The 25,248-nt window shown below is 41.8% G+C and overlaps 1 protein-coding gene across 4 annotated transcripts in view; it reads left to right on the forward strand.

Annotated features, from left to right (window-relative positions):
- Positions 1-25,248, forward strand: part of LOC124553777 (transmembrane protein 98-like) — a 78,579-nt gene that overhangs the window by 4,290 nt on the left and 49,041 nt on the right. For all 4 annotated transcript variants that reach the window (XM_047127716.1, XM_047127714.1, XM_047127715.1 and 1 more), the window contains one exon: positions 2,824-2,997. In XM_047127716.1, the coding sequence (XP_046983672.1) occupies positions 2,824-2,997 (174 nt within the window). The remainder of the gene's footprint in view (positions 1-2,823; positions 2,998-25,248) is intronic.

A 25,248-nucleotide genomic window follows, 5' to 3' on the forward strand; every position in this document is an offset into this window, starting at 1 on the left:
CCGATAGATACACAAAACAGAACAGAAAATTTACATTCTTAGCTTTTGGAACTTTGTTCCTTCATCAGGGAGGAGAGCGGGGAAAAAAGGGAAGAAGGGAAAGTGGATTCAGTTGCTCACAACCCAGGTTATGAAGCAAGAGGGAAAGGTAAACAGGGAGGGTAGCAAGGATGGAGGCATGGTTGTCAGAGGGAAGCCAAAGATATTCTACTGTTAACTACTGTGCCAGCTTCAAACCAAAGAGGATGCATACAGAAGTAAAGAGGTATATAGTATAAAGATAAACACAACTATGTAGGATGAAAAGATGTGTGAATGGCTAAAGAGGAGAGGGAAAATGGAGAAGACTGAATAGTAAATGGGAGTGAGGTTGATTAACGTAGGTTCAGTCCAGGGGGATGGTGTGATGAAAGGATGTGTTGGAGTGCAAGTTCCCATCACCGCAGTTCCGAGGCACTGGTGTTGGGTGGGAGAAGCCAACTACAACGTACGTGCCATTTGGCTATGAACATGCTTTCAGAAATCGGAAATTGCTTTGAGCAATGAAAAACTCGCATGGAGCAGTCCAACGATCATGGCATGGATGCTTTGGAGGGGATAATGTAAAATTTGTGAAGAAGTAAAAATTAATGTCGTACCCCTAATGTGGTTACTTTTTGCCAGACTTTGTACATCGAGTAATTGTGGACCAAAATAGATCAACTGATAGCTTGTTTTATATCAATGGAATATTCGATTTTTGAAAATATAATATAATTGGATAAATAAGAATCTACTCACCAAGTGGCAGCAGGAGAACACAAGTATAAAGGTATTAAAGTTTGCAAGCTTTTAGGGCCAGTGGCTCCTTCTTCTGGCAGATGGATTGAAGGGGAAGGAAGATGTGGGAAAGGAAAAGGACTGTTGATGTTTAGGAAAAGGAACAGCGTTTGCAGAAGTCACCCAGAAGCCCAGGTCAGGAAAGACTTACCAGATGGGATGAGAAGAAAGGACCAATTGTTGATGACTGCAGTGGATGAAATTTGAAAACGTGAGAGCCTAAAGGTGGATGATAGGTTAATACAGAAGTCAGTAAATGAAAGGTATAGAAAATTAAAAGGAAGTGAAGAAAGGAATAGTTTCTGTGAAGGAATAGTAGACCAAAGAAATTAAGGTAAATTAAGGCAAGTTGGATGGCGAGGGTCAAGGAAATGGTGGAGTGCAAGTTCCCACTTGCAGAGTTCTCAGAAACTGGTGTCTGGGGGAAGAATGTAGATGGCACATGTGGTGAAACAGACACCAAGGTCATGGCTGTTATGTTGTAGAGCATGCTCTGCAACAGGATATTGTGTGTTACCAGCGTACACCATCTGCTCGTTGTCCGCCCGCAGTAACTGAATGGTCAGCGTGACAGATAGTCAATCCTCGGCGCCCAGGTTCGATTCCCGGCTGGGTCGGGCAATTTTCTGCGGCTAGGGACTGCGTGTTGTGCTGTCATCATCATCATCATCATCCTATCATCCTCATTGACTGCAGGTCACCGAAGTGGTGTCAAGCTGAAAGACCGGCACCGGTGAATGACCTGCCCGACGGGGAGCCTTAGCCATACAATTAAAGAAATACCCTCTGCTTGTGCCCATTCATCCTATCTGATGACTTGGTGGTAGTCACGCCGATGTAAAAGGCCATACAGTTTTACATAATGGCTGATATATGACATGTCATTCAGAGGTGGCTCTTCTTTTGACTGCACGTGTTTTGCCAGTTATATGGTTAGTAAAGTTGGCAGTAGGAGGGTGCATAGGGCAAGTCTTACATTGGGGACAGACACAGGGGTGTGAGGCATAGGGCAAGCAGTTGAGTGCAGGAGCAGCATAGGGTCTGTCTGACAACGTTATTGCAGAAATTGGGAGGGCAACGAAAAGCTCTAGCTGTCGTGGGCAAAATGTTGGACAGAATGGATTTCATTTCAGGGCACAATTTAGGATGTCATTGCCTTGTCTAACTACCTGATTAATACATTAAAAATGCTGTGACTTACCAAATGGGAAAGCGCTGGTAGACAGACACAATTAAACACACACACACACACACACACACACATACACACAAATATCAAGCTTTCGCAACGCCACGGTTGCTTCATCAGGAAAGAGGGAAGGAGAGGGAAAGACGAAAGGATGTGGGTTTTAAGGGAGAGAGTAATGAGTCATTCCAATCCCGGGAGTGGAAAGACTTACCTTAGGGGGAAAAGGGAACAGGTATACACTCGCACGACAAACTCTTTGCCTTTACAAACTCTTTGCCTTTGCAAACTCTTTGCCTTTGCAAACTCTTTGCCTTTGCAAACTCTTTGCCTTTGCAAACTCTTTGCCTTGCAAACTCTTTGCCTTTGCAAACTCTTTGCCTTTGCAAACTCTTTGCCTTTGCAAACTCTTTGCCTTTGCAAACTCTTTGCCTTTGCAAACTCTTTGCCTTTGCAAACTCTTTGCCTTTGCAAATGTCTGATCTACCATCGCTTTCCCGTTTGGTAAGTCGTGGAATGTTTCTTTCTATTATATTCATACCTGACTAATATACTTGAGACCAAGATACTACGGAGTGACAAGTGGTGTACACCTGAGCTGTTTTTCGGAGGGATCAGGAGTACCAGTATTGAATGGGATGGCCCAGAATATCTCCTTTCGAGCTAGGCTGTTGGGGTAATTATGTTCACCTGAAGACTGAGATGACAATATATAGTTTGTTTCATAGTAGGTCATTTGTCTTGTAACTGTAGAACAGAAACATACACGTAATGTGCTGTTTATTTGGATTTGTACACGACCATTCTACACCGTGCAGTGAGATGGAGGCCCTGTACGAGCCCCCGGCGCGGCCGGTGGGCCTGGAGCGGATGGAGACGGCAGTGGCCATCGCCATCGGCGCCCTCGCCGCCGTCTTCCTGGGCGCACTCGTCGTGTTGGTCGTCGTCTGGCGCCGCCACCACACGCGCTACCTCGACAAGCTCAGTGCCGGGTGAGCAGTCGAGAGCGTTTGCGTGGCGGGAACACAACTTCTTTCTATAGGTTCTTTATAAAATCGTACATAATTGTCTTCTATTACAAACTTTTTGTGCTTCTTTCAGGTAACAATGAAGTCTTATTATATTCTTGATTGTGTTGTTGTGGTCTTCAGTCCTGAGACTGGTTTGATGCAGATATGAAACTTCCTGGCAGATTAAAACTGTGTGCCCAACCGAGGCTCGAACTCGGGACCTTTGCCTTTCGCGGGCAAGTGCTCTACCATCTGAGCTACCGAAGCACGACTCACACCCGGTACTCACAGCTTTACTTCTGCCAGTACCTCGTCTCCTACCTTCCAAACTTTACAGAAGCTCTCCTGCGAACCTTGCAGAACTAAGACTCCTGAAAGAAAGTTTGGAAGGTAGGAGACGAGGTACTGGCAGAAGTAAAGCTGTGAGTACCGGGTGTGAGTCGTGCTTCGGTAGCTCAGATGGTAGAGCACTTGCCTGCGAAAGGCAAAGGTCCCGAGTTCGAGTCTCGGTCGGGCACACAGTTTTAATCTGCCAGGAAGTTTCATATCAGCGCACACTCCGCTGCAGAGTGAAAATCTCATTCTGGTTTGATGCAGCTCTCCATGCTACTCTATTCTGTACAAGCTTCTTCATCTCCCAGTACCTACTGCAACCTACATCCTTCTGAATCTGCTTAGTGTATTCATCTCTTGGTCTCCCTCTACGATTTTTACCCTCCACGCTGCCCTCCAATACTAAATTGGTGCTCCCTTGATACCTCAGAACGTGTCCTACCAACCGATTCCTTCTTCTAGTCAAGTTGTGCCACAGACTTCTCTTCTCCCCAATCCTATTCAATACCTCCTCATTAGTTATGTGATCTACTCATCTAATCTTCAGCATTCTTCTGTAGCACCACATTTCAAAAGCTTCTGTTCTCTTCTTGTCTAAACTATTTATCGTCCACGTTTCACTTCCATACATGGCTACACTCCATACAAATACTTTCAGAAATGACTTCCTGACATTTAAATCTATACTCAGTGCTAACAAATTTTTCTTCTTCAGAAATGCTTTCCTTGCCATTGCCATGCTACATTTTATATCTTCTCTACTTCGACCATCGTCAGTTATTTTGCTCCCCAAATAGCAAAACTCCTTCACTACTTCAAGTGTCTCATTTCCTAATCTAATTCCCTCAGCATCACCCGACTTAATTTGACTACATTCCATTATCCTCGTTTTGCTTTTGTTGATGTTCATCTTGTATCCTCCTTTCAAGACACTGTCCATTCCGTTCAACTGCTCTTCCAAGTCCTTTGCTGTCTCTGACAGAAGTACAATGTCATCGGTGAACCTCAAAGTTTTTATTTCTTCTGCATGGATTTTAATACCTACTCCGAATTTTTCTTTTGGTAGCTCCTTCACTGCTTGCTCAATATACAGATTGAATAACATCGGGGAGAGGCTACAACCCTGTCTCACTCCCTTCCCAACCACTGCTTCCCTTTCATGTCCCCCGACTCTTATAACTGCCCTCTGGTTTCTGTACAAATTGTAAATAGCCTTTCGCTCCCTGTATTCTATCCCTGCCACCTTTAGAATTTGAAAGAGAGTATTCCAGTGAACATTGTCAATAGGTTTCTCTAAGTCTAAAAATGCTAGAAATGTAGGTTTGCCTTTCCTTAATCTAGCTTCTAAGATAAGTCGTAGGGTCAGTATTGCCTCACGTGTTCCAATATTTCTACGGAATCCAAACTGATCTTCGCCGAGGTTGGTTTCTACTAGTTTTTCCATTCATCTGTAAAGAATTCGCGTTAGTATTTTGCAGCTGTGACTTATTAAACTGATAGTTCGGTAATTTTCACATTTGTCAACACCTGCTTTCTTTGGGATTGGAATTATTATATTCTTCTTGAAGTCTGAGGGTATTTCACCTGTCTCATATATCTTGCTCACCAGATGGTAGAGTTTTGTCAGGACTGGCTCTCCCACGACCGTCAGTAGTTCCAATAGAATATTGTCTACTCCGGGGGCCTTGTTTCGACTCAGGTCTTTCAGTGCTCTGTCAAACTCTTCACGCAGTATCGTATCTCCCATTTCATCTTCATCTACATCCTCTTCCATTTCCATAATATTGTCCTCAAGTACATCGCCCTTGTATAGACCCACTATATACTCCCTCCACCTTTCTGCTTTCCCTTCTTTGCTTGGAACTTGGTTTGCTTAGAACTGAGCTCTTGATATTCATACAAGTGATTCTCTTTTCTCCAAAGGTCTCTTTAATTTCCCTGTAGGCAGTATCTATCGTACCCCTAGTGAGATAAGCCTCTACATCCTTACATTTATCCTGTAGCCATCCTTGCGTAGCCATTTTACACTTCCTGTCGATCTCATTTTTGAGATGTTTGTATTCCTTTTTGCCTGCTTCATTTACTGCATTTCTATATTTTCTCCTTTCATCAGTTAAATTCAATATATCTTCTGTTATCCAAGGATTTCTACTAGTCTTCATCTTTTTACCTACTTGATCCTCTGCTGCCTGCACTACCTCATCCCTCAGAGCTACCCATTCTTTTTCTACTGTATTTCTTTCCCCCATTCCTGTCAATTGTTCCCTTATGCTCTCCCTGAAACTCTGTACAATCTCTGCTTCTTTCAGTTTACCCAGGTCCCATCTCCTTAAATTCCCACCTTTTTGCAGTTTCTTCAGTTTTAATCTACAGTTCATAACCAATAGATTGTGGTCAGAGTCCACATCTGCCCCTGGAAATGTCTTACAATTTAAAACCTGGTTCCTAAATCTCAGTCTTACCATTATATAATCTATCTGAAACCTGATATTCTTGATTACGTACATGTATATTCAGTGGATACCAAAAGGGCAGCCAGATGAAACCTGAAAATTGTTTAGTAAACACAGACTGGACTCGTATAAGTTGTTACTTTTTATTTCTGGATGACTGGTTTTGATCTACTAAAGAGATCATCGTCAGCCTTACATTCCTGACGTGGAGCAGTGTTCTCAACACTGGCACAGATGGCCCTGCTCCACATCTGGGATTCCTACTACCACCGAAGAATGAAGGTCTGGTGATGATCTCTTTAGTAGATCGAAACCAGTGATCCACAATTGAAAAGTAACAATTTATATATGTGACTATGACTGTGTTTACGAAATAATTGCAATACTAATACGTCACTGTTTCCTGGAAGAATGTTTCAAAAAACTGAAAACTATACACCCACCGAGATGGGACCATGTAATGGTTACATTCGAAGGTAATCACCACACAGATTTATACAGTTACCTCACTCTGATATGAGATGATCAATTCTTGTTTTGTAGACTGCAATCGTTCACTGTTGGATCTGCAACTGCTCCAACTCTTGCACTGCCTTTTTCGACTGAAATTGACGTCCACGCATTTTTCTTCAGGTTGCCAAGTTGTGAAAATGGTGAAAGGTCCATGCTTTATCTGGGATGTGGTAGTCATTCCCGGATGTTTTGACTTTATGGTGCGCCGCAGTTTCTGCAAAGTGTCTTCGTAGAGTTACACATTGACTGTGGTTCCACGTTCGAGGAACTCGACAAGCAGAGGATCCCTGCAGTGGAAGAATATAATTGTGACTTTATCAGAACTTGTGTGTGCGGCTTTGAATTTGTTTGGCAGGGGAGACGTGGAATGTTTCCACTATTGGCTTCGTCGTTTTCCCTTTGGCTGTCGAATTGCTGTTTTACGGAATAGTCCTGTGGCACAAAAATGAGCGACTTCACACTGCCAGTCCGATGAAGGCTTGCTTCTGAGATTTGGTTGGGAAGCACTGCAACATCCTCCATACAGTGTGTAATTTTCACTGTGTGATTTTCACATCTTCAGCTTTCTAAGGAAGGACATACATGGACATCACTTTGTCTGATGAGGAAGTGCAAGAACGGGTGCGGTTTTGGATCCATCAGTGGCTGATGGCATTCTACAAAACAGGAGTGGATCATCTTGTCCCCCAGTGGGATAAATGTGTTAATACATGTGGTGATTACTTTTGAATGGAGACGTTCCGTGTTCCCGTTCTGGCGGGTGTTCAGTTTTCATTTTACTGCCCCTCTTAGATGCCAGATAAATCTGTGTGGGCGATCGCGTACAAAACAAGAATTGATCGACTCATCTCCGAGTGGGATAACTGTATAAATCTGTGTGGTGATTACCTTTGAATGTAACCATTATATGGTCCCATCGTGATGGGTGTAGAGGTTTCAGTTTTTTGGAAAATTCACCTTGACAGTGTGCTCTGAGACTCCATACAGCATTGGTAGCTCCATGCAGTACCTGCAGTGATGCGGGTACACCTGCTGATAAGCTCCAAATGCTGCACACTGTCCATGGAGTATCTCAAGCAAATAATAAGACAGATATCTGTAGTACTAAGCAACCTGGTACCACTTGCAGGTTGCCTATCGAACAGCTTTCAGGAGCAACAAAAATTTGGTTTTCAATATTTTGCGCTTATTGATAAACTTTAAAAAGTAGAAATGGTGCCATAATCTGCTCATTAAGAGGTGTACTCTACTATTAAAGTTTTAGCACAATAAGTGAAACATCACAGTTAGAAATTGTGTATAGGTCTAGAGGCAGTGCAACTGACGGCGCGCGCCCACACACACACACACACACACACACACACACACACACACACACACACACACACAAATAATGAAAGGAAAGGAAGTTTATCACTTAGTACATTTTCACTGTTCACACAGTAAATGTTCAGCATCAGAAATTTCAGTTTATTACTTCTTTACTGCCCACTTTCTTCACAACACAGTTTTTGCAGACAGTATCCGCAGTTAGCACTGAATGTACTGTAAAATTATATCAGTGTATGACACCTAGTTCAGGATTCATCTTATCATACACATTAAGATGTGTGAAAAATTTGCTTCTGCCTCAGATAGAGTGCAAATTAGTTAACCTGTGTATATTCATTCAGTATTTCATAATGACAGCACTTAGTGAGTTCCAGCAAACTTTAAGCATAACTTCAAACTTCTACACGTTTTCTCACTTACATGCTTAACATAAAATATTTACCATATTATCTTATTTGTAAAGTAATAAGATTTTTGAAGCTGTTTTATAGATAGGAGTTTGACTCTTTGAAGAATTGGGGGTTTACTGACTTGAAATAATACAGAATTTTGCGGAGCAGGCCCGTAGGTCCGCAACACCCGTGAGGCCCTTCCAAACTCACTCGACCGACGGTGCGGGTTATGCCTCAGCCAGTCCTTACTATAGTTCCTAGCTGACAATGCAATAGGGGCCCACTGTGTTTCGACCTTCCTTCTGGAAAGCTAGTGTTACCATTCTATTTATGGGAACTGGTTTGTTAACACAAGGGGAAATGTTGAAAAAAAAGTAACTTTTCTAAATAGTGCAGCTTAAAGAATAACAGTTAGAAGCCCATGTAATGCTTATCATCTTTTAATAGATCTTTCGGGAATAATTTTACGCATGAACCACAGCTTTTGGTCACATTTTTTTCTGAGTTGTATTTTGTGATGCAAATGACATGAAGCATGTTAATTATTTTTCTACACTAGAGGTACACATGTCTTTAAAAAGTAGAAGCTTGATTTTTTTCTGGAAGTTCTTTACACTATCATGTTTAAAGTAGACTTCTAAAAAGATGTTGCTGTCATAAATTATCATTCAAAAATATTTTTAATGATGACTATCAAAATTATCAGTAATTAACCCATAGTTTTTCTTTAGTCTAAAAAATGTGTGATCTTCAAAATTAAGTTGTAAGAATAGCATACTGTTGGTTAAGTATGTTTTAAAGCAGAATAAAAAATATTCAGCCCTCTATCTTCAATAGTTTTTAACAGGTGTTTACCAGAATACCAAAAAAGTGAACTTTTGGGAAATTCGAGTTAGTTAAAGCTTGTTTCTGTACATTAATGCATGCCAGGTCCATATAAATCTAGTTTCTGGTGTTGTTTGTCTCCCATTTCTTTTTCAGAATTCTTATTCGTGCTTCATTGGTGGCTTCCAACACTGATTTCTCTGTTTCAAAGGGTCCCCTAGGGTCAGTGTTAATTTAAGTTCTTTGTATATTTAGTCCACAGGGCACTTCAATCAATTTTGTAACCTTGAACCTTGACACTACACCATTGTTGAGACATAACAGAACTTCCTATTTTCAAGCTATGTAGTCACGCCAGAACAGTTTTTGTTTCTTGTTACCATGTACAGTTCTTAAAACTCTCATTTGGATTTTGAATCCTAATGTAATTACTTCTCTACAACCTTGGTGTCTCTAAGACATTAGAGACTAAAAAGTAATAAAAACCAAACAAGTGAGAGAAATCTGTGTGACTTGCAGGTGTCATAATGTGTGCAGACACTTTTAAATTTCTCTCATTTTGGGGCTTTCTTGCGTACAATTTCCTCTAAGAAACTTTTTCATGTTGAGAAAACTAAGGGGGATTTTTATGATACAAAAAATTAAAAACTGATTATTTGACACTTAGCCACATGCCAATCTCGTAACATGTTTGCTTTTGTCACCGACTTGCGGAACAGATAGAGGGTGGGGATGGAGGTGGAGTTCCTGCCAAATTGCCAAATATACACCGAGGTGTCTATGGATTCATGGGGGTGGGGGGGAGAGGTTACATACAGACAGTCATGCAAAATACTTTTGAACACGTTTTCTGAAGATTATCTTGAGGAGCTAGCTCAGCAGCATACACGCAGTGGAAATATCTTAGACCTTGTAGCAACAAATAGGCCAGACTTTATCGACAACGTCAGTATAGAAACAGGGATTAGTGATCATAATGTCTTTATAGCAACTATAATTATAAAAGTTAGTAAATCAGTTGGAGTAGGAATTAAAATCCTTGGAGAAGAAATAAAAACTTTGAGGTTCGCCGATGACATTGTAATTCTGTCAGAGACAGCAAAGGACTTGGAAGAGCAGTTGAACGGAATGGACAGTGTCTTGAAAGGAGGATACAAGATGAACATCAACAAAAGCAAAACGAGGATAATGGAATGTAGTCAAATTAAGTCGGGTGATGCTGAGGGAATTAGATTAGGAAATGAGACGCTTAAAGTAGTAGATGAGTTTTGCTATTTGTGGAGAAAAATAACTCATGAAGGTTGAAGTAGAGGATATAAAATGTAGACTGGCAATGGCAAGGAAAGTATTTCTGAAGAAGAGAAATTTGTTAACATCGAGTATAAATTTAAGTGTCAGGAAGTCATTTCTGAAAATATTTGTATGGAGTGTAGCCATGTATGGAAGTGAAACATGGATGACAAATAGTGTGGACAAGAAGAGAATAAAAGCTTTCGAAATGTGGTGCTACAGAAAAATGCTGAAGATTAGATGGGTACATCACATAACTAATGAGGAGGTATTGAATAGAATTGGGGAGAAAAGGAGTTTGTGGCACAACTTGACTAGAAGGGATCAGTTGGTAGGACATGTTCTGAGACATCAAGGGATCACCAATTTAGCATTGGAGGGCAGTGTGGAGGTTAAAAATTGTAGAGGGAGACCAAGAGATGAATACACTAAACAGATTCAGAAGGATATAGCTTGCAGTAGGTACTGGGAGATGATGAAGCTTGCACAGGATAGAGTAGCATGGAGAGCTGCATCAAACCAGTCTCTGGACTGTGAAGACCACAACAACAACAGTAAATCAGTCAAGAAGTCTAGGAGTGTGTGTCTGCTAGGTAGAGCAGATAAGCAGTTATGATGATGACAAGAGGAGGCTAGTAGAGATTCGTGAATGTGTGAAAAGATCTCGCAGAGAACCCAAAAAGATTCTGGTTGTAAGTGAAATCACCAAGTGGGTCTAAGACTTCCATTCAGTCCCTTGTCGACCAGTCTACTGTGGCAGTTGGAGATAACAAAACAAAAGCCAAAGTTTTAAATTTCATGTTCAAGAAATTGTTCACGCAGAAGAATTGTACAAACATGCCATCATTTGACTATTGGACAGACTCCTGTATGGATGACATAGTAATAAGCATACCTGGCATAGAGAAACAGCTGAAAAATTTGAAAGCAAATAAATCATCAGGTCCGAATGGAATCCCAGTTTGATTTTACAAAGAGTACTCTACGGCATTGGCTCCTCACTCAGCTTGCATTTATCGTGATTCTCTCACGCAGCATGAAGTCCCAAGTGACTGGAAAAAGTGCAGGTGACTCCACTATATAAGAAAGGTAAAAAAAAATTACAGGCCAATATTACTAACATATGTTTGCTGCAGAATCCTTGAACAGATTCTCAGTTCGAATATAATAAACATTCTTGAAACTGAGAAGCCTCTGTCCACGAATCAGCACGGTTTTAGAAAGCATCGCTCATGTGAAACTTGGTGTGCCCTTTTCTCACATGACATACTGAGAACTATAGATAAAGAGCAACAGGCAGATTCCATATTTCTAGGTTTCCAGAAAGCATTTGACACGGTGCCCCATTTCATGCTGTTAACAAAGGTACAAGTGTGTGGAATAAGTTCACAGATATGTGAGTGGCTTGAAGACTTCTTTAAATAATAAAACCCAGATTGTTACTCGACAACGAGTGTTCATCAGAGATAGTGGCATCGTCAGGCCCCAGGGAAGTGTGAAACGACCGCTGTTGTTCTCTGTATACATAAATATTTTGGTGGACAGGGTGGGCAACAATCTGTGGTTGTTCGCTGATGATGCCGTGGTGTATGGTAGGGTGTCAAAGTTGAGTGACTGTAGGAAGATACGAGGTGACTCAGACAAAATTTCCAGTTGGTTTTATGAATGACAGATAGCCCTAAATGCGGAAAAATGAAAGTTAATGTGGATGAGTAGGAAGATCAAACCTGTAGTGTTCAGATACAGCATCACTATTGTTTTGCTTGACAGATTCCAGTCGTTTAAGTATCTGGGAGTAACGTTGCAAAGCAGTATGAGGTGGAATGAGCATGTGAGAATGGTAGTAGGGAAGTTGAATGGTTGACTTTGGCTTATTGGGTGAATTTTAGAAAAGAGTGGTTCACCTGTAAAGAAGACTGCATGCAGGAGGCTGGTGCGACCTATTCTTGACTACTGCTTGAGTGTTTGGGATCCGTACCACATCAGATTGGAGGGATGTATCGAATCAGTTATGGGGCAAGTTGCTAGATTTGTTACCGGTAGGTTCAAACAAGATGTGTTACAGAAATGCTTCAGGAAATCAAATGGGAATCCCTGGAGGGAAGGCGACATTCTTTTTGAGAAACACTATTGAGAAAATTTAGGGAACTGGCATTTGAAGCTGAATGCCAATTGATTCTACCGCCACCAACATACATTGCACGTAAGGACCAAAAAGATAAGAGAAATTAGGGCTCATACGGAGGCATATAGACAATAGTTTTTCCCTCGCCCTATTTGCGTGTGGCACAGGAAAGGAAATGACAAGTAATAGTACAGGGTACCATCTGCCATGCACCGTATGGTGGCTTGCAGAGTATCGATGTAGATGTTACCCACAGATTTCTGTTGTTGGCTCATTGACTGTGAGGATGAGGGGAGCTAGTTTCTCTACAGTTGAGTCCCTCCAAACCCTGGGTGAGGTACGCCGCATGTCACATCTTAAGATCCCTGTCCACAGTCAAAGTTATATCTAAAATTTTCTCTTATCTATCTGCAGATTTGTTAGTCAGTCCAATACACAATCCAACAAGTATCTCAGTTTAACCTCACTTTTAAAGCAGACGCTATAGAAAGAAGGGTCCTTTATTGTATGACTATATGATAGCGGAACAAACACTGGTAGCAGTTACTTCTGTAAAATATCTGGGAGTATGCGTGCGGAACGATTTGAAGTGGAATGATCATATAAAATTAATTGTTGGTAAGGCGGGTACCAGGTTGAGATTCATTGGGAGAGTGCTTAGAAAATGTAGCCCATCAACAAAGGAGGTGGCTTACAAAACACTCGTTCGACCTATACTTGAGTATTGCTCGTCAGTGTGGGATCCGTACCAGATTGGTCTGACGGAGGAGATAGAGAAGATCCAAAGAAGAGCGGCGCGTTTCGTCACAGGGTTATTTGGTAACCGTGATAGCGTTACGGAGATGTTTAATAAACTCAAGTGGCAGACTCTGCAAGAGAGGCGCTCTGCATCGCGGTGTAGCTTGCTCGCCAGGTTTCGAGAGGGTGCGTTTCTGGATGAGGTATCGAATATATTGCTTCCCCCTACTTATACCTCCCGAGGAGATCACGAATGTAAAATTAGAGAGATTCGAGCGCGCACGGAGGCTTTCAGACAGTCGTTCTTCCCGCGAACCATACGCGACTGGAACAGGAAGGGGAGGTAATGACAGTGGCACGTAAAGTGCCCTCCGCCACACACCGTTGGGTGGCTTGCGGAGTATAAATGTAGATGTAGATGTAGATGTTTTGTTTTGACACTAGTGGGAATGACTACAAATGCAGACAAAACATTTCTAAAATTGACTTTAGTCCTGTGTTTAAAGGAGGAGGAGGAGGAGTAAAAGTATGGGTGGTTCAGGGACTGGTTTAAAATGAGAAATATATATACACGAAAAACTGTTGAAGGACATACTACATTCGGAACCTGATGATTGACAAATTTCTTGTAGGCTTCTGTCTCGGGTTCTTCTGCCGATTTTTGTTTGATGATTTTTTTCTGACATTTCACCATCACAAGTGGTCAGCATCGTCAAAGCTTCACCCTCCATTGCTGGTGGTGGACTGGAGTAAGGCTGACAGCTGCAATTTGTGCCTGGTGCACCACTGTCAGAGGGCTTTTTCATGTTCATTACTCCTGTGATTCTGCTCTTGCTATCTGCAATAGTTGTTTGCTGCAGAATGGGACTCCAAGATCTCCTCCCCATGAAGCTTCCGTCTTTCTTGTTTGAGCTATTGTCATGTTTGCGGATTTCTGTAGCCTACATGGACAAGCGAGTGTGGTACCTCTTCTCCACAGCAAGAACTTCCCTGTAGGCAAATATTATGTGCTCAGTCACAAAGTGTGTGATTTTTCAATCTCCCCCAACTTGCTGTGCCGCTATGTTTGGTGATCCCGGTGTCGATTCGTCACCCAATCATTCCTGCACAGATATTCCCACATGTATATGGTGCATGGTATATTCCAGACATTGCAAGTGTGTGTCCTATTTGTCATTTGCTGATCTGACACATTTTTTGATAGTCTTATCTGTGTTTGTACAATATACAGCTGATTCTGTCTGTCATGCTGAGAATGTATGGCAAAAAGGCCATACCCAACCTTTCTTTCTCCAATGTGACACTTCACAAGTGTCTGATTCTGTGAAGTAGCCGTTGCTCCTCAAAGCCCTTTTTAGGTGTTGCATCTCGTGTCTGAGGTGCTGTGGCTCACATGCTTGTCTTGCTCACATTACAAGCATAGTAATTGTGCCTCTTTTCGTGTTGACATTGTAATTTGAGAGACTGGGCAAGAATTGGTGCATGTGTGTCAAGTTTCAATATATGCTGTGACCCAGGTATTCACTATCCTTATCAACCAGCACGTCTAGAAAGAGTAGCAGTTGTTGATCCTTTTCTACCTCCATGTTGAATTTTATATTAGCTTGGAGACTGTTCAGGTGTCTTAGAATCAAACACTCAACGAAGTGACACATCGGAAAAAGAAATGTCGGGTACGGCCTTTCTGGCGTAAATTCCCGGAATGATAGACAGAACCGGCCATATATTGTGCAAACATGGTGTAAAGACTGTTTATAAACTGACAAAGATGATCAGAGAGTGTCTCAGATTGGCAAAGAAGGAAAGGGACCACTTACAATGTCAGAAATATACCACATCCCGTGTACATGTGGAAAAGTCTACATGGGAATGACTGGATGATTAATCAACACCAGGATCACTGAACAAAATCGGCATTACAGGTTAAGGCAGGTGAAGAAATCAACCATGGCCATGCGAAACTGACCACATAGTAAAATTCAGACACAGAAGTTCTTGCTGTAGAGAACAAGTATCACACCCTCTTGTTCAGAGAATCTATAGAAATACACAATCATGACAATAACTTCAACAGGAAAATAGAAACCCTAAAGAAGAATGGCCCACGCTGCAGCAAACTACCGTTGCAGGTAGCAAGGGCGGAACCACATCGGAAATGACCTCGGAAAAATGCTCGAACATTGGTGCGTCAGGTGCTTACTGTAACTGACCATTGACAATGGACTATTTTCTGACCCAATGCCAATATTATAACTGTCTACATTTTAATATCTGTTTCCATCTGAATTATCAGATATTTTAGCAGATAAAGCATGATCGTGTTTTACTTTTTATTCGCTGTAGTAATATGATAAGAGATTTAATTTTCAATCATTTGAACAACCTTCTCAAACAGGAAGTGATTACTTTTAGCCATCCCTCTACTCCAGTCAATTACACTCTGAGTATTACCAACTTCAAATTAATTCAGTAATTGGCCATTATAAGTTATGACATGGGCACTTATGACCTCAGCTCTTTCATGCCCTTATGTGATTACAAACAACAACAGATGGTAGGTGCCAGCACTAGTGGAAGGTATAATGGCATGTCCGGGAGACATAGAAAATAGTGCAGTCATTTTCATAATTCAGAAACCAAGTGATTTATCTACATCCAAAATTGCACAATCATTGCGCTGTTCACATGCCACTGTGGTTAAAGTATACTGTGCACAGCAAAATAGCTCTATCCAAAGCTGGCACAGGGACAACTGTGGTGCAGCATAGGCCAGAAATGGCAGGCATGAATGACAGGTGCAGAGCTATGTAGAGGCAAATAGACATGCAACTGAAACTTCCTGGCAGATTAAAAATGTGTGCCGGACCGAGACTCGAACTCGGGACCTTTGCCTTTCGCGGGCAAGTGCTCTACCATCTGAGCTACCCAAGCACGACTCACGCCTCTTCCTCACAGCTTCACTTCTGCCAGTACCTCGTCTCCTACCTTCCAAACTTTACAGAAGCTCTCCTGCAAACCTGCAGAACTAGCGCTCATGAAAGAAAGGATACTGCGGAGACATGCGGGCACACAGTTTTAATCTGCCAGGAAGTTTCATATCAGCGCACACTCCACTGCAGAGTGGAAATCTCATTCTGGAAACATCCCCCAGGCTGTGGCTAAGCCATGTCTCCGCAGTATCCTTTCTTTCAGGAGTGCTAGTTCCTGCGCAGGAGAGGTTCTGTAAAGTTTGGAAGGTAGGAGACGAGGTACTGGCAGAAGTGAAGCTGTGAGGAAGGGGCGTGAGTCGTGCTTGGGTAGCTCAGTTGGTAGAGCACTTGCCCGCGAAAGGCAAAGGTCCCGAGTTCGAGTCTCAGTCTGGCACACAGTTTTAATGTGCCAGGAAGTTTCATATCAGCGCACAATCCGCTGCAGAGTGAAAATCTCATTCTGGAGACATGCAACTGTTTAGCAACTGACCGCCCAAAAGAATCGAGCAGCTACCTACAGTGTCTCCGCAATGACAGTACGACGAATGTCATTGTGTATGGTCCTCTGCAGCAGACGCCTTGTTCTTGCACCTGTACTGACTGCTATTCATCGGTGTCAAAGGTTGGAATCTGCATCCCAGTACCACAAATAAACATCCACTGAGGTGGCCTTTTCAGATGATATATATACTACTATTCAAACTAGTTGTCACTTGACAGGCAACGGGCTGCAGGGCTCCCGCCACCAATAAACCAATGGCAGCCGACAGCGCCGGCTGCCACTGCATTGCCACTTCGCTCTGCTGAACTGACTGAGGCATTGTTCCAGCCAGTCCTCAGCGAGACGTTGTAGACGTGCGGGTGAGAGATTTGAGTGACTTGTAGCTTTGCGTGTTTACGATGTCTGATGAAAGCAGTAGCAAGAGAGGGAGGCCGGGGCTGCACACTCCTTGGAAACCTCCAAAAAGTGGCGGATATGGTGTCGTTATACGCATTCAGGCGCGTGAATACGTGTGTTCCTTAAGGGAGTATTTTGAGAGAGAGAGAGAGAGGGATGCAGGAGGGCCTCTCGTTCCTTTGGATAAGGTGGTGGAGCGAACTGCAGCTGCTCTGCAAGTTAGCGAACGATCAGTAATAAGAATCTGCAAGGAGAAATTCACGAAAGTAGGCTCAAGTGAGTCATCTAAATTGGAGACACCTGGGAAAAAGAGGCAACTAGAGAAGAGGGTCACAGAACCTGACACTCTTCAGGAAGATGCCATTCATCATCAGATATACACATTTTATTCGAGGAAGAAGTATCCAACACAAAAAACTACATGCTACCCTCACAGCGCCTGACCTGTTTCAGTGTAGTAAATCGTCTTTGTTATGAGCCGTGAAAATGTTAGGATTCCGCTATAAATCCATCTCTGGCAGTAAGTTACTAATGGAATGCCAAGATATTGCAGCCCGGCGATGCCGCTTTCTTAGAGAATTAGTGGGGACAAATTTTGACGATGTCGTTTGGCTTGATGAAATGTGGGTGAATGCAGGACACAGTTTAAAAAAAAAGGCTAGACAGACGGTACCATCAGCGGTAGTATGGCAGCTCTGATCGGCAGAGGATAAAGGATAATTGTAGCACATGCTGGAAATTCAAAAGGTTTCATTCCAAATTGTCTGCTGCTATTCAGTTCAAATAAGACCTCCGACTACCACGAAGAGATGAACCACAATACTTTTGTGAAATGGTTTGAAGACTGTGTGCTCCAGAACTTAACAAAAAACTCTATCATTGTTATGGATAGCGCTCCTTATCACTCAGTAATACAAGATAAAGCACCCATAAAGGCAACGGGGAAAAACGACATTGTTAGCTGGTTACAGAAACATAAGGTACAGTTCGACAGTAATTTGACAAGGGCAGAATTATTAGAACTTGTATCGCAGCACAAGCCAAAGAACCCAATTTACATTGTGGATGAAGTAGCAAAAAAATACGGGCATAAAGTGCTCAGATTGCCTCCTTACCATTGCCATTTCAACGCAATAGAGCTGATTTGGGCTCAGGTTAAACGGCATACTGCTGCAGAAAGTAAGAAATTCACCTTAACCGAAGTGGAACGCCTTTTGAAAGAGGCAGTTGAAATCGTGACATCGGAAGACAGGCAGAAGGTAGTGCATCGCGTGAAAAGAGTGATACAGGGCGCACGGAACAGTGAAGGTATCTTACAACAAAGTGTCGGAGACTTGATTATATCTGTCAATACGAGCAGCGACACGGATTGTTCCACTGACTCTGACTCTGAATTAAGCGGTGTTTTCGCATTGTCTGATTAGTGTGTAGTGTACTTACTGCCATTAAATATTGTGTTTGTGAATTTATTTTGATTAATTCTTATTCTTGTTGTGAGACTAAGAAATACTGTTTGGCCAGCTCTCGTTATCTCCTTACAGTAAGTTAGACTGAATTTTAATTCTATTTCATTTTGTATATACACCAAGATGTTATTAAATGTGTGTAATAGTTTTCGAGATTTGCAATCTAAAGAAGAAAACTTTTCTGGACGCGAAAATTTCTCACACTTCAATAGTTAATGTAACAACGGCCCTAATTAAAATTAAGAAAAGATATTTGGTATTCTTATAGATACCGCTGAGACCGGTACTGTATGTAAATTTCAAAATATTTATAGGAGATAGGGATTTCAAACGTCATACTTGTTTCGAGTTCAATACTGATAGGGTTGCTTAAAAACGCTGTTTTCAGACATTTACATACAGGAAACGTAATGCTCTACGAAAACTTTTAAGGATTCTTTGCCGAGTGCATTATTTTGGTAATGAATGGAAAAAAATAGTTTGCTGTGATATCAATAGTTTTTCAGTAATGACGTGATAAGTTAGAAGCTGTTTGTGAAATCGAGAATTTAAATGGTTTCAAACAAATTAACGTAACTCTTGTCCTAATTAAAATTAAGAATAGATATATGACATATTGAGAGACATTGTAGAGATGTACATCATATGTGGGTTTGAAATTTTTTTCTTACTTTTTGTAGAAGATACAGGCTTTAAAACGATTTTCTATCGCCGGGGGTAGTGATGCGCTGAGGCGGCTGCCTCCAGCCAGTGCTTGACGTGACAACGCCACAATTTCGCAGTGCACACATCAAGTGACAACTACTTTAAATCAGACTGTAGTGGACATGTACAGTGTGAAACGTCTGAAAGCAAAAATCCTTGCAACAGTCACTAGAATGTTTTCGTGGCATTCCCTGGCTGGAAGGCACAATGGATGAACACAAGTATGGGGACCACCCCTAAATGCATTTTTCCTCGGTACAGTGGCATTTGCCAGCAGGGCAACGCAACGTGTCGCACAGCTCACATTGTACGTGCACAGTTCAGAGAGCATCTGGATGAGTTTACCGTACTGCTGTGGCCACCAAACCACTCACATTTAAACCCAACTGAGAATCTTTGGGCCACCTCGACCGGGCCGTACACACCGCGGATCCTCGACTGAGAAACCTAGTGCAGCTAGCCGTGGCACTGGAGTCGGAGTGGTTCCACATCCCTGTCCGTACCTTCCAGAGTCTCATTGACTCTCTTCCTGCACATCTCACAGCAGTTCGTGCTGCAAAAGGTGGTTTTTCAGTCTTTCGACAGGCGGTCACATTTATGTTACTAGACAGCGCACATATACGTTTAATATCCACTGTTAATTCTATTTGGTACGTGACCGACAGATGAGCAGTTTTCCATGATAAACCATAAAGTGATTGGTCAGCTGTCTCCTTTGTAAACCGACAGTGTATTACCAATGAACTGAAGTCTGCCACCCTGCCTTATCTACGACTGAGCCAATGTGAGTAATCCATTTCGTATTGCAAATACCACACCATTTTGTGTGTTGTTATTTAAACGTTCAATATAAGTAAATTTTGTACCCAAAACCCATGACCGAGCGAGGTGGCGCAGTGGTTAGCACACTGGACTCGCATTCGGGAGAACGAAGGTTCAATCCTGCATCTGGCCATCCTGATTTAGGTTTTCCGTGATTTCCCTAAATCGCTCCAGGCAAATTCCGTGGTGGTTCCTTCGAAAGGTCACAGCCAGCTTCCTTCCCCGTCCTTCCCTAAACTGATGAGACCGATGACCTCGCTGTTTGGTCTCTTCCCCCAAGCAACCCAACCCAAAACCCAGTGTATGAAAACTTTCATTCGGGGTATGTATAGTAATTCAGCTTGACCATTACGGAATATCTTTCCAGAGGGGCACGCCACAACGAATTAGAATAACTTTGGTGAAATGGTTAAATTAACTTTCTGCAAGCTCGGAAGTACAGAGAGAGAGATTTTCAGTCATTTTACATATCACCGATCCATAGAAGTTCCGTGCCTCCCCAAAAACTAAAAATTGGGATGTTATCTCTGCTCTTGCCTTTGACTGTCAGTCACCAATTAACTTCAAACTTCAGTAACTCCAAATTTCTCTACAAGAGTGAATTATAAAAAAATCACTCTTCTCGTGGTGGAATCACATTCAGATTCAAATTATCACTTCTAACACGCATTCACTCTAGAAAATCATGATGGATAAATAAACATTTTCTCACTTCCACTGATGTATTGTAATATGATATAAGTTTTACATTAACATCAATGTTAGTCGTCTGAGATCGAGGCAGAAATTGACTAATCATCATTATATTTTCCATTTACATCATTGACTGTATATTATAATGTTTAAGACAATGAAATCCCATACGTCTTACGTAAATCAGAGGACAATAACATACAGTGACAGAATCTTCTTCCACATGATGGCCTTCATCTGGTGAACAACAGGGGTTAGCTTTCCGCTTCATGGCAGTGCCAGAGATGATGCCGACATTGTTACAGCACTCTTCCTTGACATGAAACAGATTTAAAAAAATTAAACACACAATCCAAACTTTAATACCATTCAAATAATATTGACAATAATCCCAGTAAATATTTAATGTCATACATTTATAATACATATAATATATTATTACTTGCAAACTGAACATTTGGAGATATTGTGTAACTGTGTGAATATTTGGTTACACTACAATACAACTACAATGGTGTTTGAGTTGACGGATTCCAGTTGTTACTCATTGATATTGGAGTCGTTGGATGCTGTGTGCGGTTTTTTTATATTTTGTGTGTGTGTGTGTGTGTGTGTGTGTGTGTAGTGCACAGTTTTATGTTTCAGAACATTGAAAGGAAGTTACCAATCTTTACACCACTTTGAACTCTTATGAGGGAGCACTGAAAAATAGTGCTTCCAAACTTACGTGAAATCTCCTAAGGCTTTTTAGATAAAGAGCGTCATTAACATTATACACTTTTATTCTTCATGTCAACATGTTTGTTTTTCAACATACTCATCCTGGCATATTTCTCCCAATGAGAGACCAGTTTGTTAATGCCGTCACTTTAGAATATTTGACTTCGTTGACTGAGCTACATCACCACCTCTGCTTACACTGCTTCAAAGTTATTAAAGTGGTTCCTCAAAGGTGTTCTTTAAGTTTTGGAAATAGAGGTTTTTGCGATCAAAATGGCGAACCCAGCTTTCATTATCTGTCACAGTATTGGCTGGGAATCCATCACCTGCATGCTCAAAATACAAAAGAAATTGTTAATCAAACAATGGAAAATCCAGGATGGAATATAACAATATTATGAGAAGGAAAGTTCCTACTCACCATATATCAGAGATGCTGAGTTGCAGATAGGCACAACAAAAAGATTTTCACACGTAACGCTTTCGTCCAATGGCCTTTGTCAACAGTAGACACATAGAAATTGTTGACAGATGTCAAATCTGCTTTGTTTCATGTCAGGAGAGAGTATTTGAGACACACGTGCACACTGTTTTCTGTACCACAGAGCTGCCTCCATGTTATATAGTTATTTTCTCTGATGAGTTCATCAGTCTGATTCTGATGAGTCTCGTCAATTGCCATTCTGAACTCCGTCACATACGTTGATGTTAGCACCACTATTTCTTTTGTTATGAGCACGAACAATCCAACATCGCACATTATGTCAATACAGTCATTACCATACACAGCTTTCATTCTTATGTGAATTTCAATTGGAGGCAAATTTTCTACTTTTGAAACTCGATTACACCACGCCTATCACGATTAGGCCAAGTTATAGCGATCTTTACCTTGTGTGAATATGAGAATAATTGTGTATTCGTGTACGTGTTCTGTTCTAATTTGTGGGTCTCTTACTTCCTGAGTTTAATGTGTACTTGGATATACCGATTTCCAGGTGTGTTTACCTACACCTGTTTCCACATGTTCCTTGCTCAGTGAGCAACATATTTACTTTACACACCACCATGTTACAATTTGGAGGCTCTGGCCTGATTTAAGTTTTCCACAATTTACCTAAATTGCTCCAGGCAATTGCCCAGGTGGTTTCCTTCCCCACCCTTGACGGAATCCGAGCTTGAGGTTCAATCTGTAATGACCTTGAAGTTGACAGGACACTAAACCCAATCTTCCTTCCTTCTCACTCGGAGGCCACTAGTGGTGGCGGGTTGCAACTAGCACCAGTGAAGTGGGAATGTCAACAAAGTAATATTCGTGACATGTAATACCTTATCAGATATTGAGAACCGAATAAAAAATTTGGAGGCACTGCTTTTCAGTGCACCCTCTTATGAAGGTCTGAATGAATATTTATACAGCTTTTTCAGCCAATACTTCTTTATAGACAACTGCATCATCTGCAAAAAGTGTGAAGTTGCTGCTAAACAATGGATACTCCAGGTAGGAATATCAACAACATTAGGAAAAGGATAGATATTGCTGTTCACAGTAAAGACAACCCATTGAGTTGCAGACAGGCACAGTGAGAAGACTGTTACACCTTGTAGCTTCTGGCCAAAGCCTCCTTCAGTAAAAAAAAAAAAAAAAAAAAACCACACAAATACGAGGTGCATTCAAGTTCTAAGGCCTCCGATTTTTTTTCTAATTAACTACTCACCCGAAATCGATGAAACTGGCGTTACTTCTCGACGTAATTGCCCTGCAGACGTACACATTTTTCACAACGCTGACACCATGATTCCATGGCAGCGGCGAAGGCTTCTTTAGGAGTCTGTTTTGACCACTGGAAAATTGCTGAGGCAATAGCAGCGCGGCTGGTGAATGTGCGGCCACGGAGAGTGTCTTTCATTGTTGGAAAAAGCCAAGTCACTAGGAGCCAGGTCAGGTGAGTAGGGAGCATGAGAAATCACTTCAAAGTTGTTATCACAAAGAAACTGTTGCGTAACGTTAGCTCGATGTGCGGGTGCGTTGTCTCGATGAAACGGCACACTTGCAGCCCTTCCCGGACGTTTTTGTTGCAGTGCAGGAAGGAATTTGTTCTTCAAAACATTTTCGTAGGATGCACTTGTTACTGTAGTGCCCCTTGGAACGCAATGGGTAAGGATTACGCCCTCGCTGTCGCAGAACATGGACACCATTTTTTCAGCACTGGCGGTTACCCGAAATTTTTTTGGGGGCGGTGGATCTGTGCCCTTCCATTGAGCTGACTGGCGCTTTGTTTCTGGATTGAAAAATGGCATCCACGTCTCATCCATTGTCACAACCGACGAAAAGAAAGTCCCATTCGTGCTGTCGTTGCATGTCAACATTGCTCGGCAACATGCCACACGGGCAGCCCTGTGGTCGTCCGTCAGCATTCGTGGCACTCACCTGGATGACACTTTTCGCATTGTCAGGTCATCATGCAGGATTGTGTGCACAGAACCCACAGAAATGCCAACTCTGGAGGTGATCTGTTCGACAGTCATTCGGCGATCCCCCAAAACAATTCTCTCCACTTTCTCGATTGTGTCGTCAGACTGGCTTGTGCGAGCCCGAGGTTGTTTCGGTTTGTTGTCACACGATGTTCTGCCTTCATTAAACTGTCGCACCCACAAACGCACTTTCGACACATCTATAACTCCATCACCACATGTCTCCTTCAACTTTCGATGAATTTCAATTGATTTCACACTACGCAAATTCAGAAAACGAATGATTGCACTCTGTTCGAGTAAGGAAAACGTCGCCATTTTAAGTATTTAAAACAGTTCCCATTCTCGTCGCTGGCAGTAAAATTCCATCTGCCATACGGTGCTGCCATCTCTGGGACGTATTGACAATGAGCGCGGCCTCATTTTAAAACAATGCACATGTTTCTATCTCTTTCCAGTCCGGAGAAAAAAAATCGGAGGCCTTAGAGCTTGAATGCACCTCGTACATATACAGGGTGCACATAAAATCCGGGAACACTTTCAGTTATTTATTGCACGAGAAACCAACATTGTACAGATATCACACACATGTCATTTTGGAGAGAAACCCTGGAAGTTTTCTCTTCAAAATGCAATATGTATGATATCTGTACAATGTTTAGTTCTTGTGCAATAAATAATAGAAAGTGTTCCCAGACTTTATATATATTCACACAAGCAAGCACATCTCGTGCATACGTTTTAATGTTTTTTGACAACAAGAATGTGTGAAGTTGGATTGCAACTTTCCCACTTCTTTTATACGAGTCGACTTACTTGGTATATACAGCTGATCTTCTCTGGATAGCCAGCTTTTGGAATCTCTATAAACTTCTCCGAAGAATGATGTTAGTTACGGGGAACCTTAAAGACTCTCTCACCACTTGCGAATTAATTTGGTACTCGAAGAATACTTTTCAATGACTATTGGTATATTTGAGCTTCATAAGAACAAAATTCACACTTCACACTCAAATATTTAACTTCTCGTAAGTAACTCGTATTGTCTCACATTAGAAACAGATTTAAATCCATTTAGAAAAGAGCTGTCTTAACAACCACGTCTCTACTACAAACATATAGTAAAATACGTCTTGCCTCCAGCAAGTCCAAGATAAGAGTTTTTTCAGAATTCCAAATCTCAAATGTTCATTTTATTTATAACAATGGTCACTGATAAGATTAACGCAGAATAACCTAGAAGTTCCATAGTTCTTCCTTGCCATTTCACTACTGCCTCTGTGGATCAACCGACAAGTACTTGTCGGTGCCGTTCGACTGCCATTTCTACTGTCTTCTCACGACAAACTTCAAACCTGCACACACAAACATGCGACGTGCAGTAGGTTGGATTCTATCACCCCACTCTCACATCTAAAATATTCTGTATTCGAGATGGTACGCCGAAATTCTCGAAACACTACAACGTGACCTCTGCCACCAAT

The sequence above is a fragment of the Schistocerca americana genome, chromosome 11 (assembly GCF_021461395.2).
Source record: "Schistocerca americana isolate TAMUIC-IGC-003095 chromosome 11, iqSchAmer2.1, whole genome shotgun sequence".
NCBI lineage: Eukaryota > Metazoa > Arthropoda > Insecta > Orthoptera > Acrididae > Schistocerca > Schistocerca americana.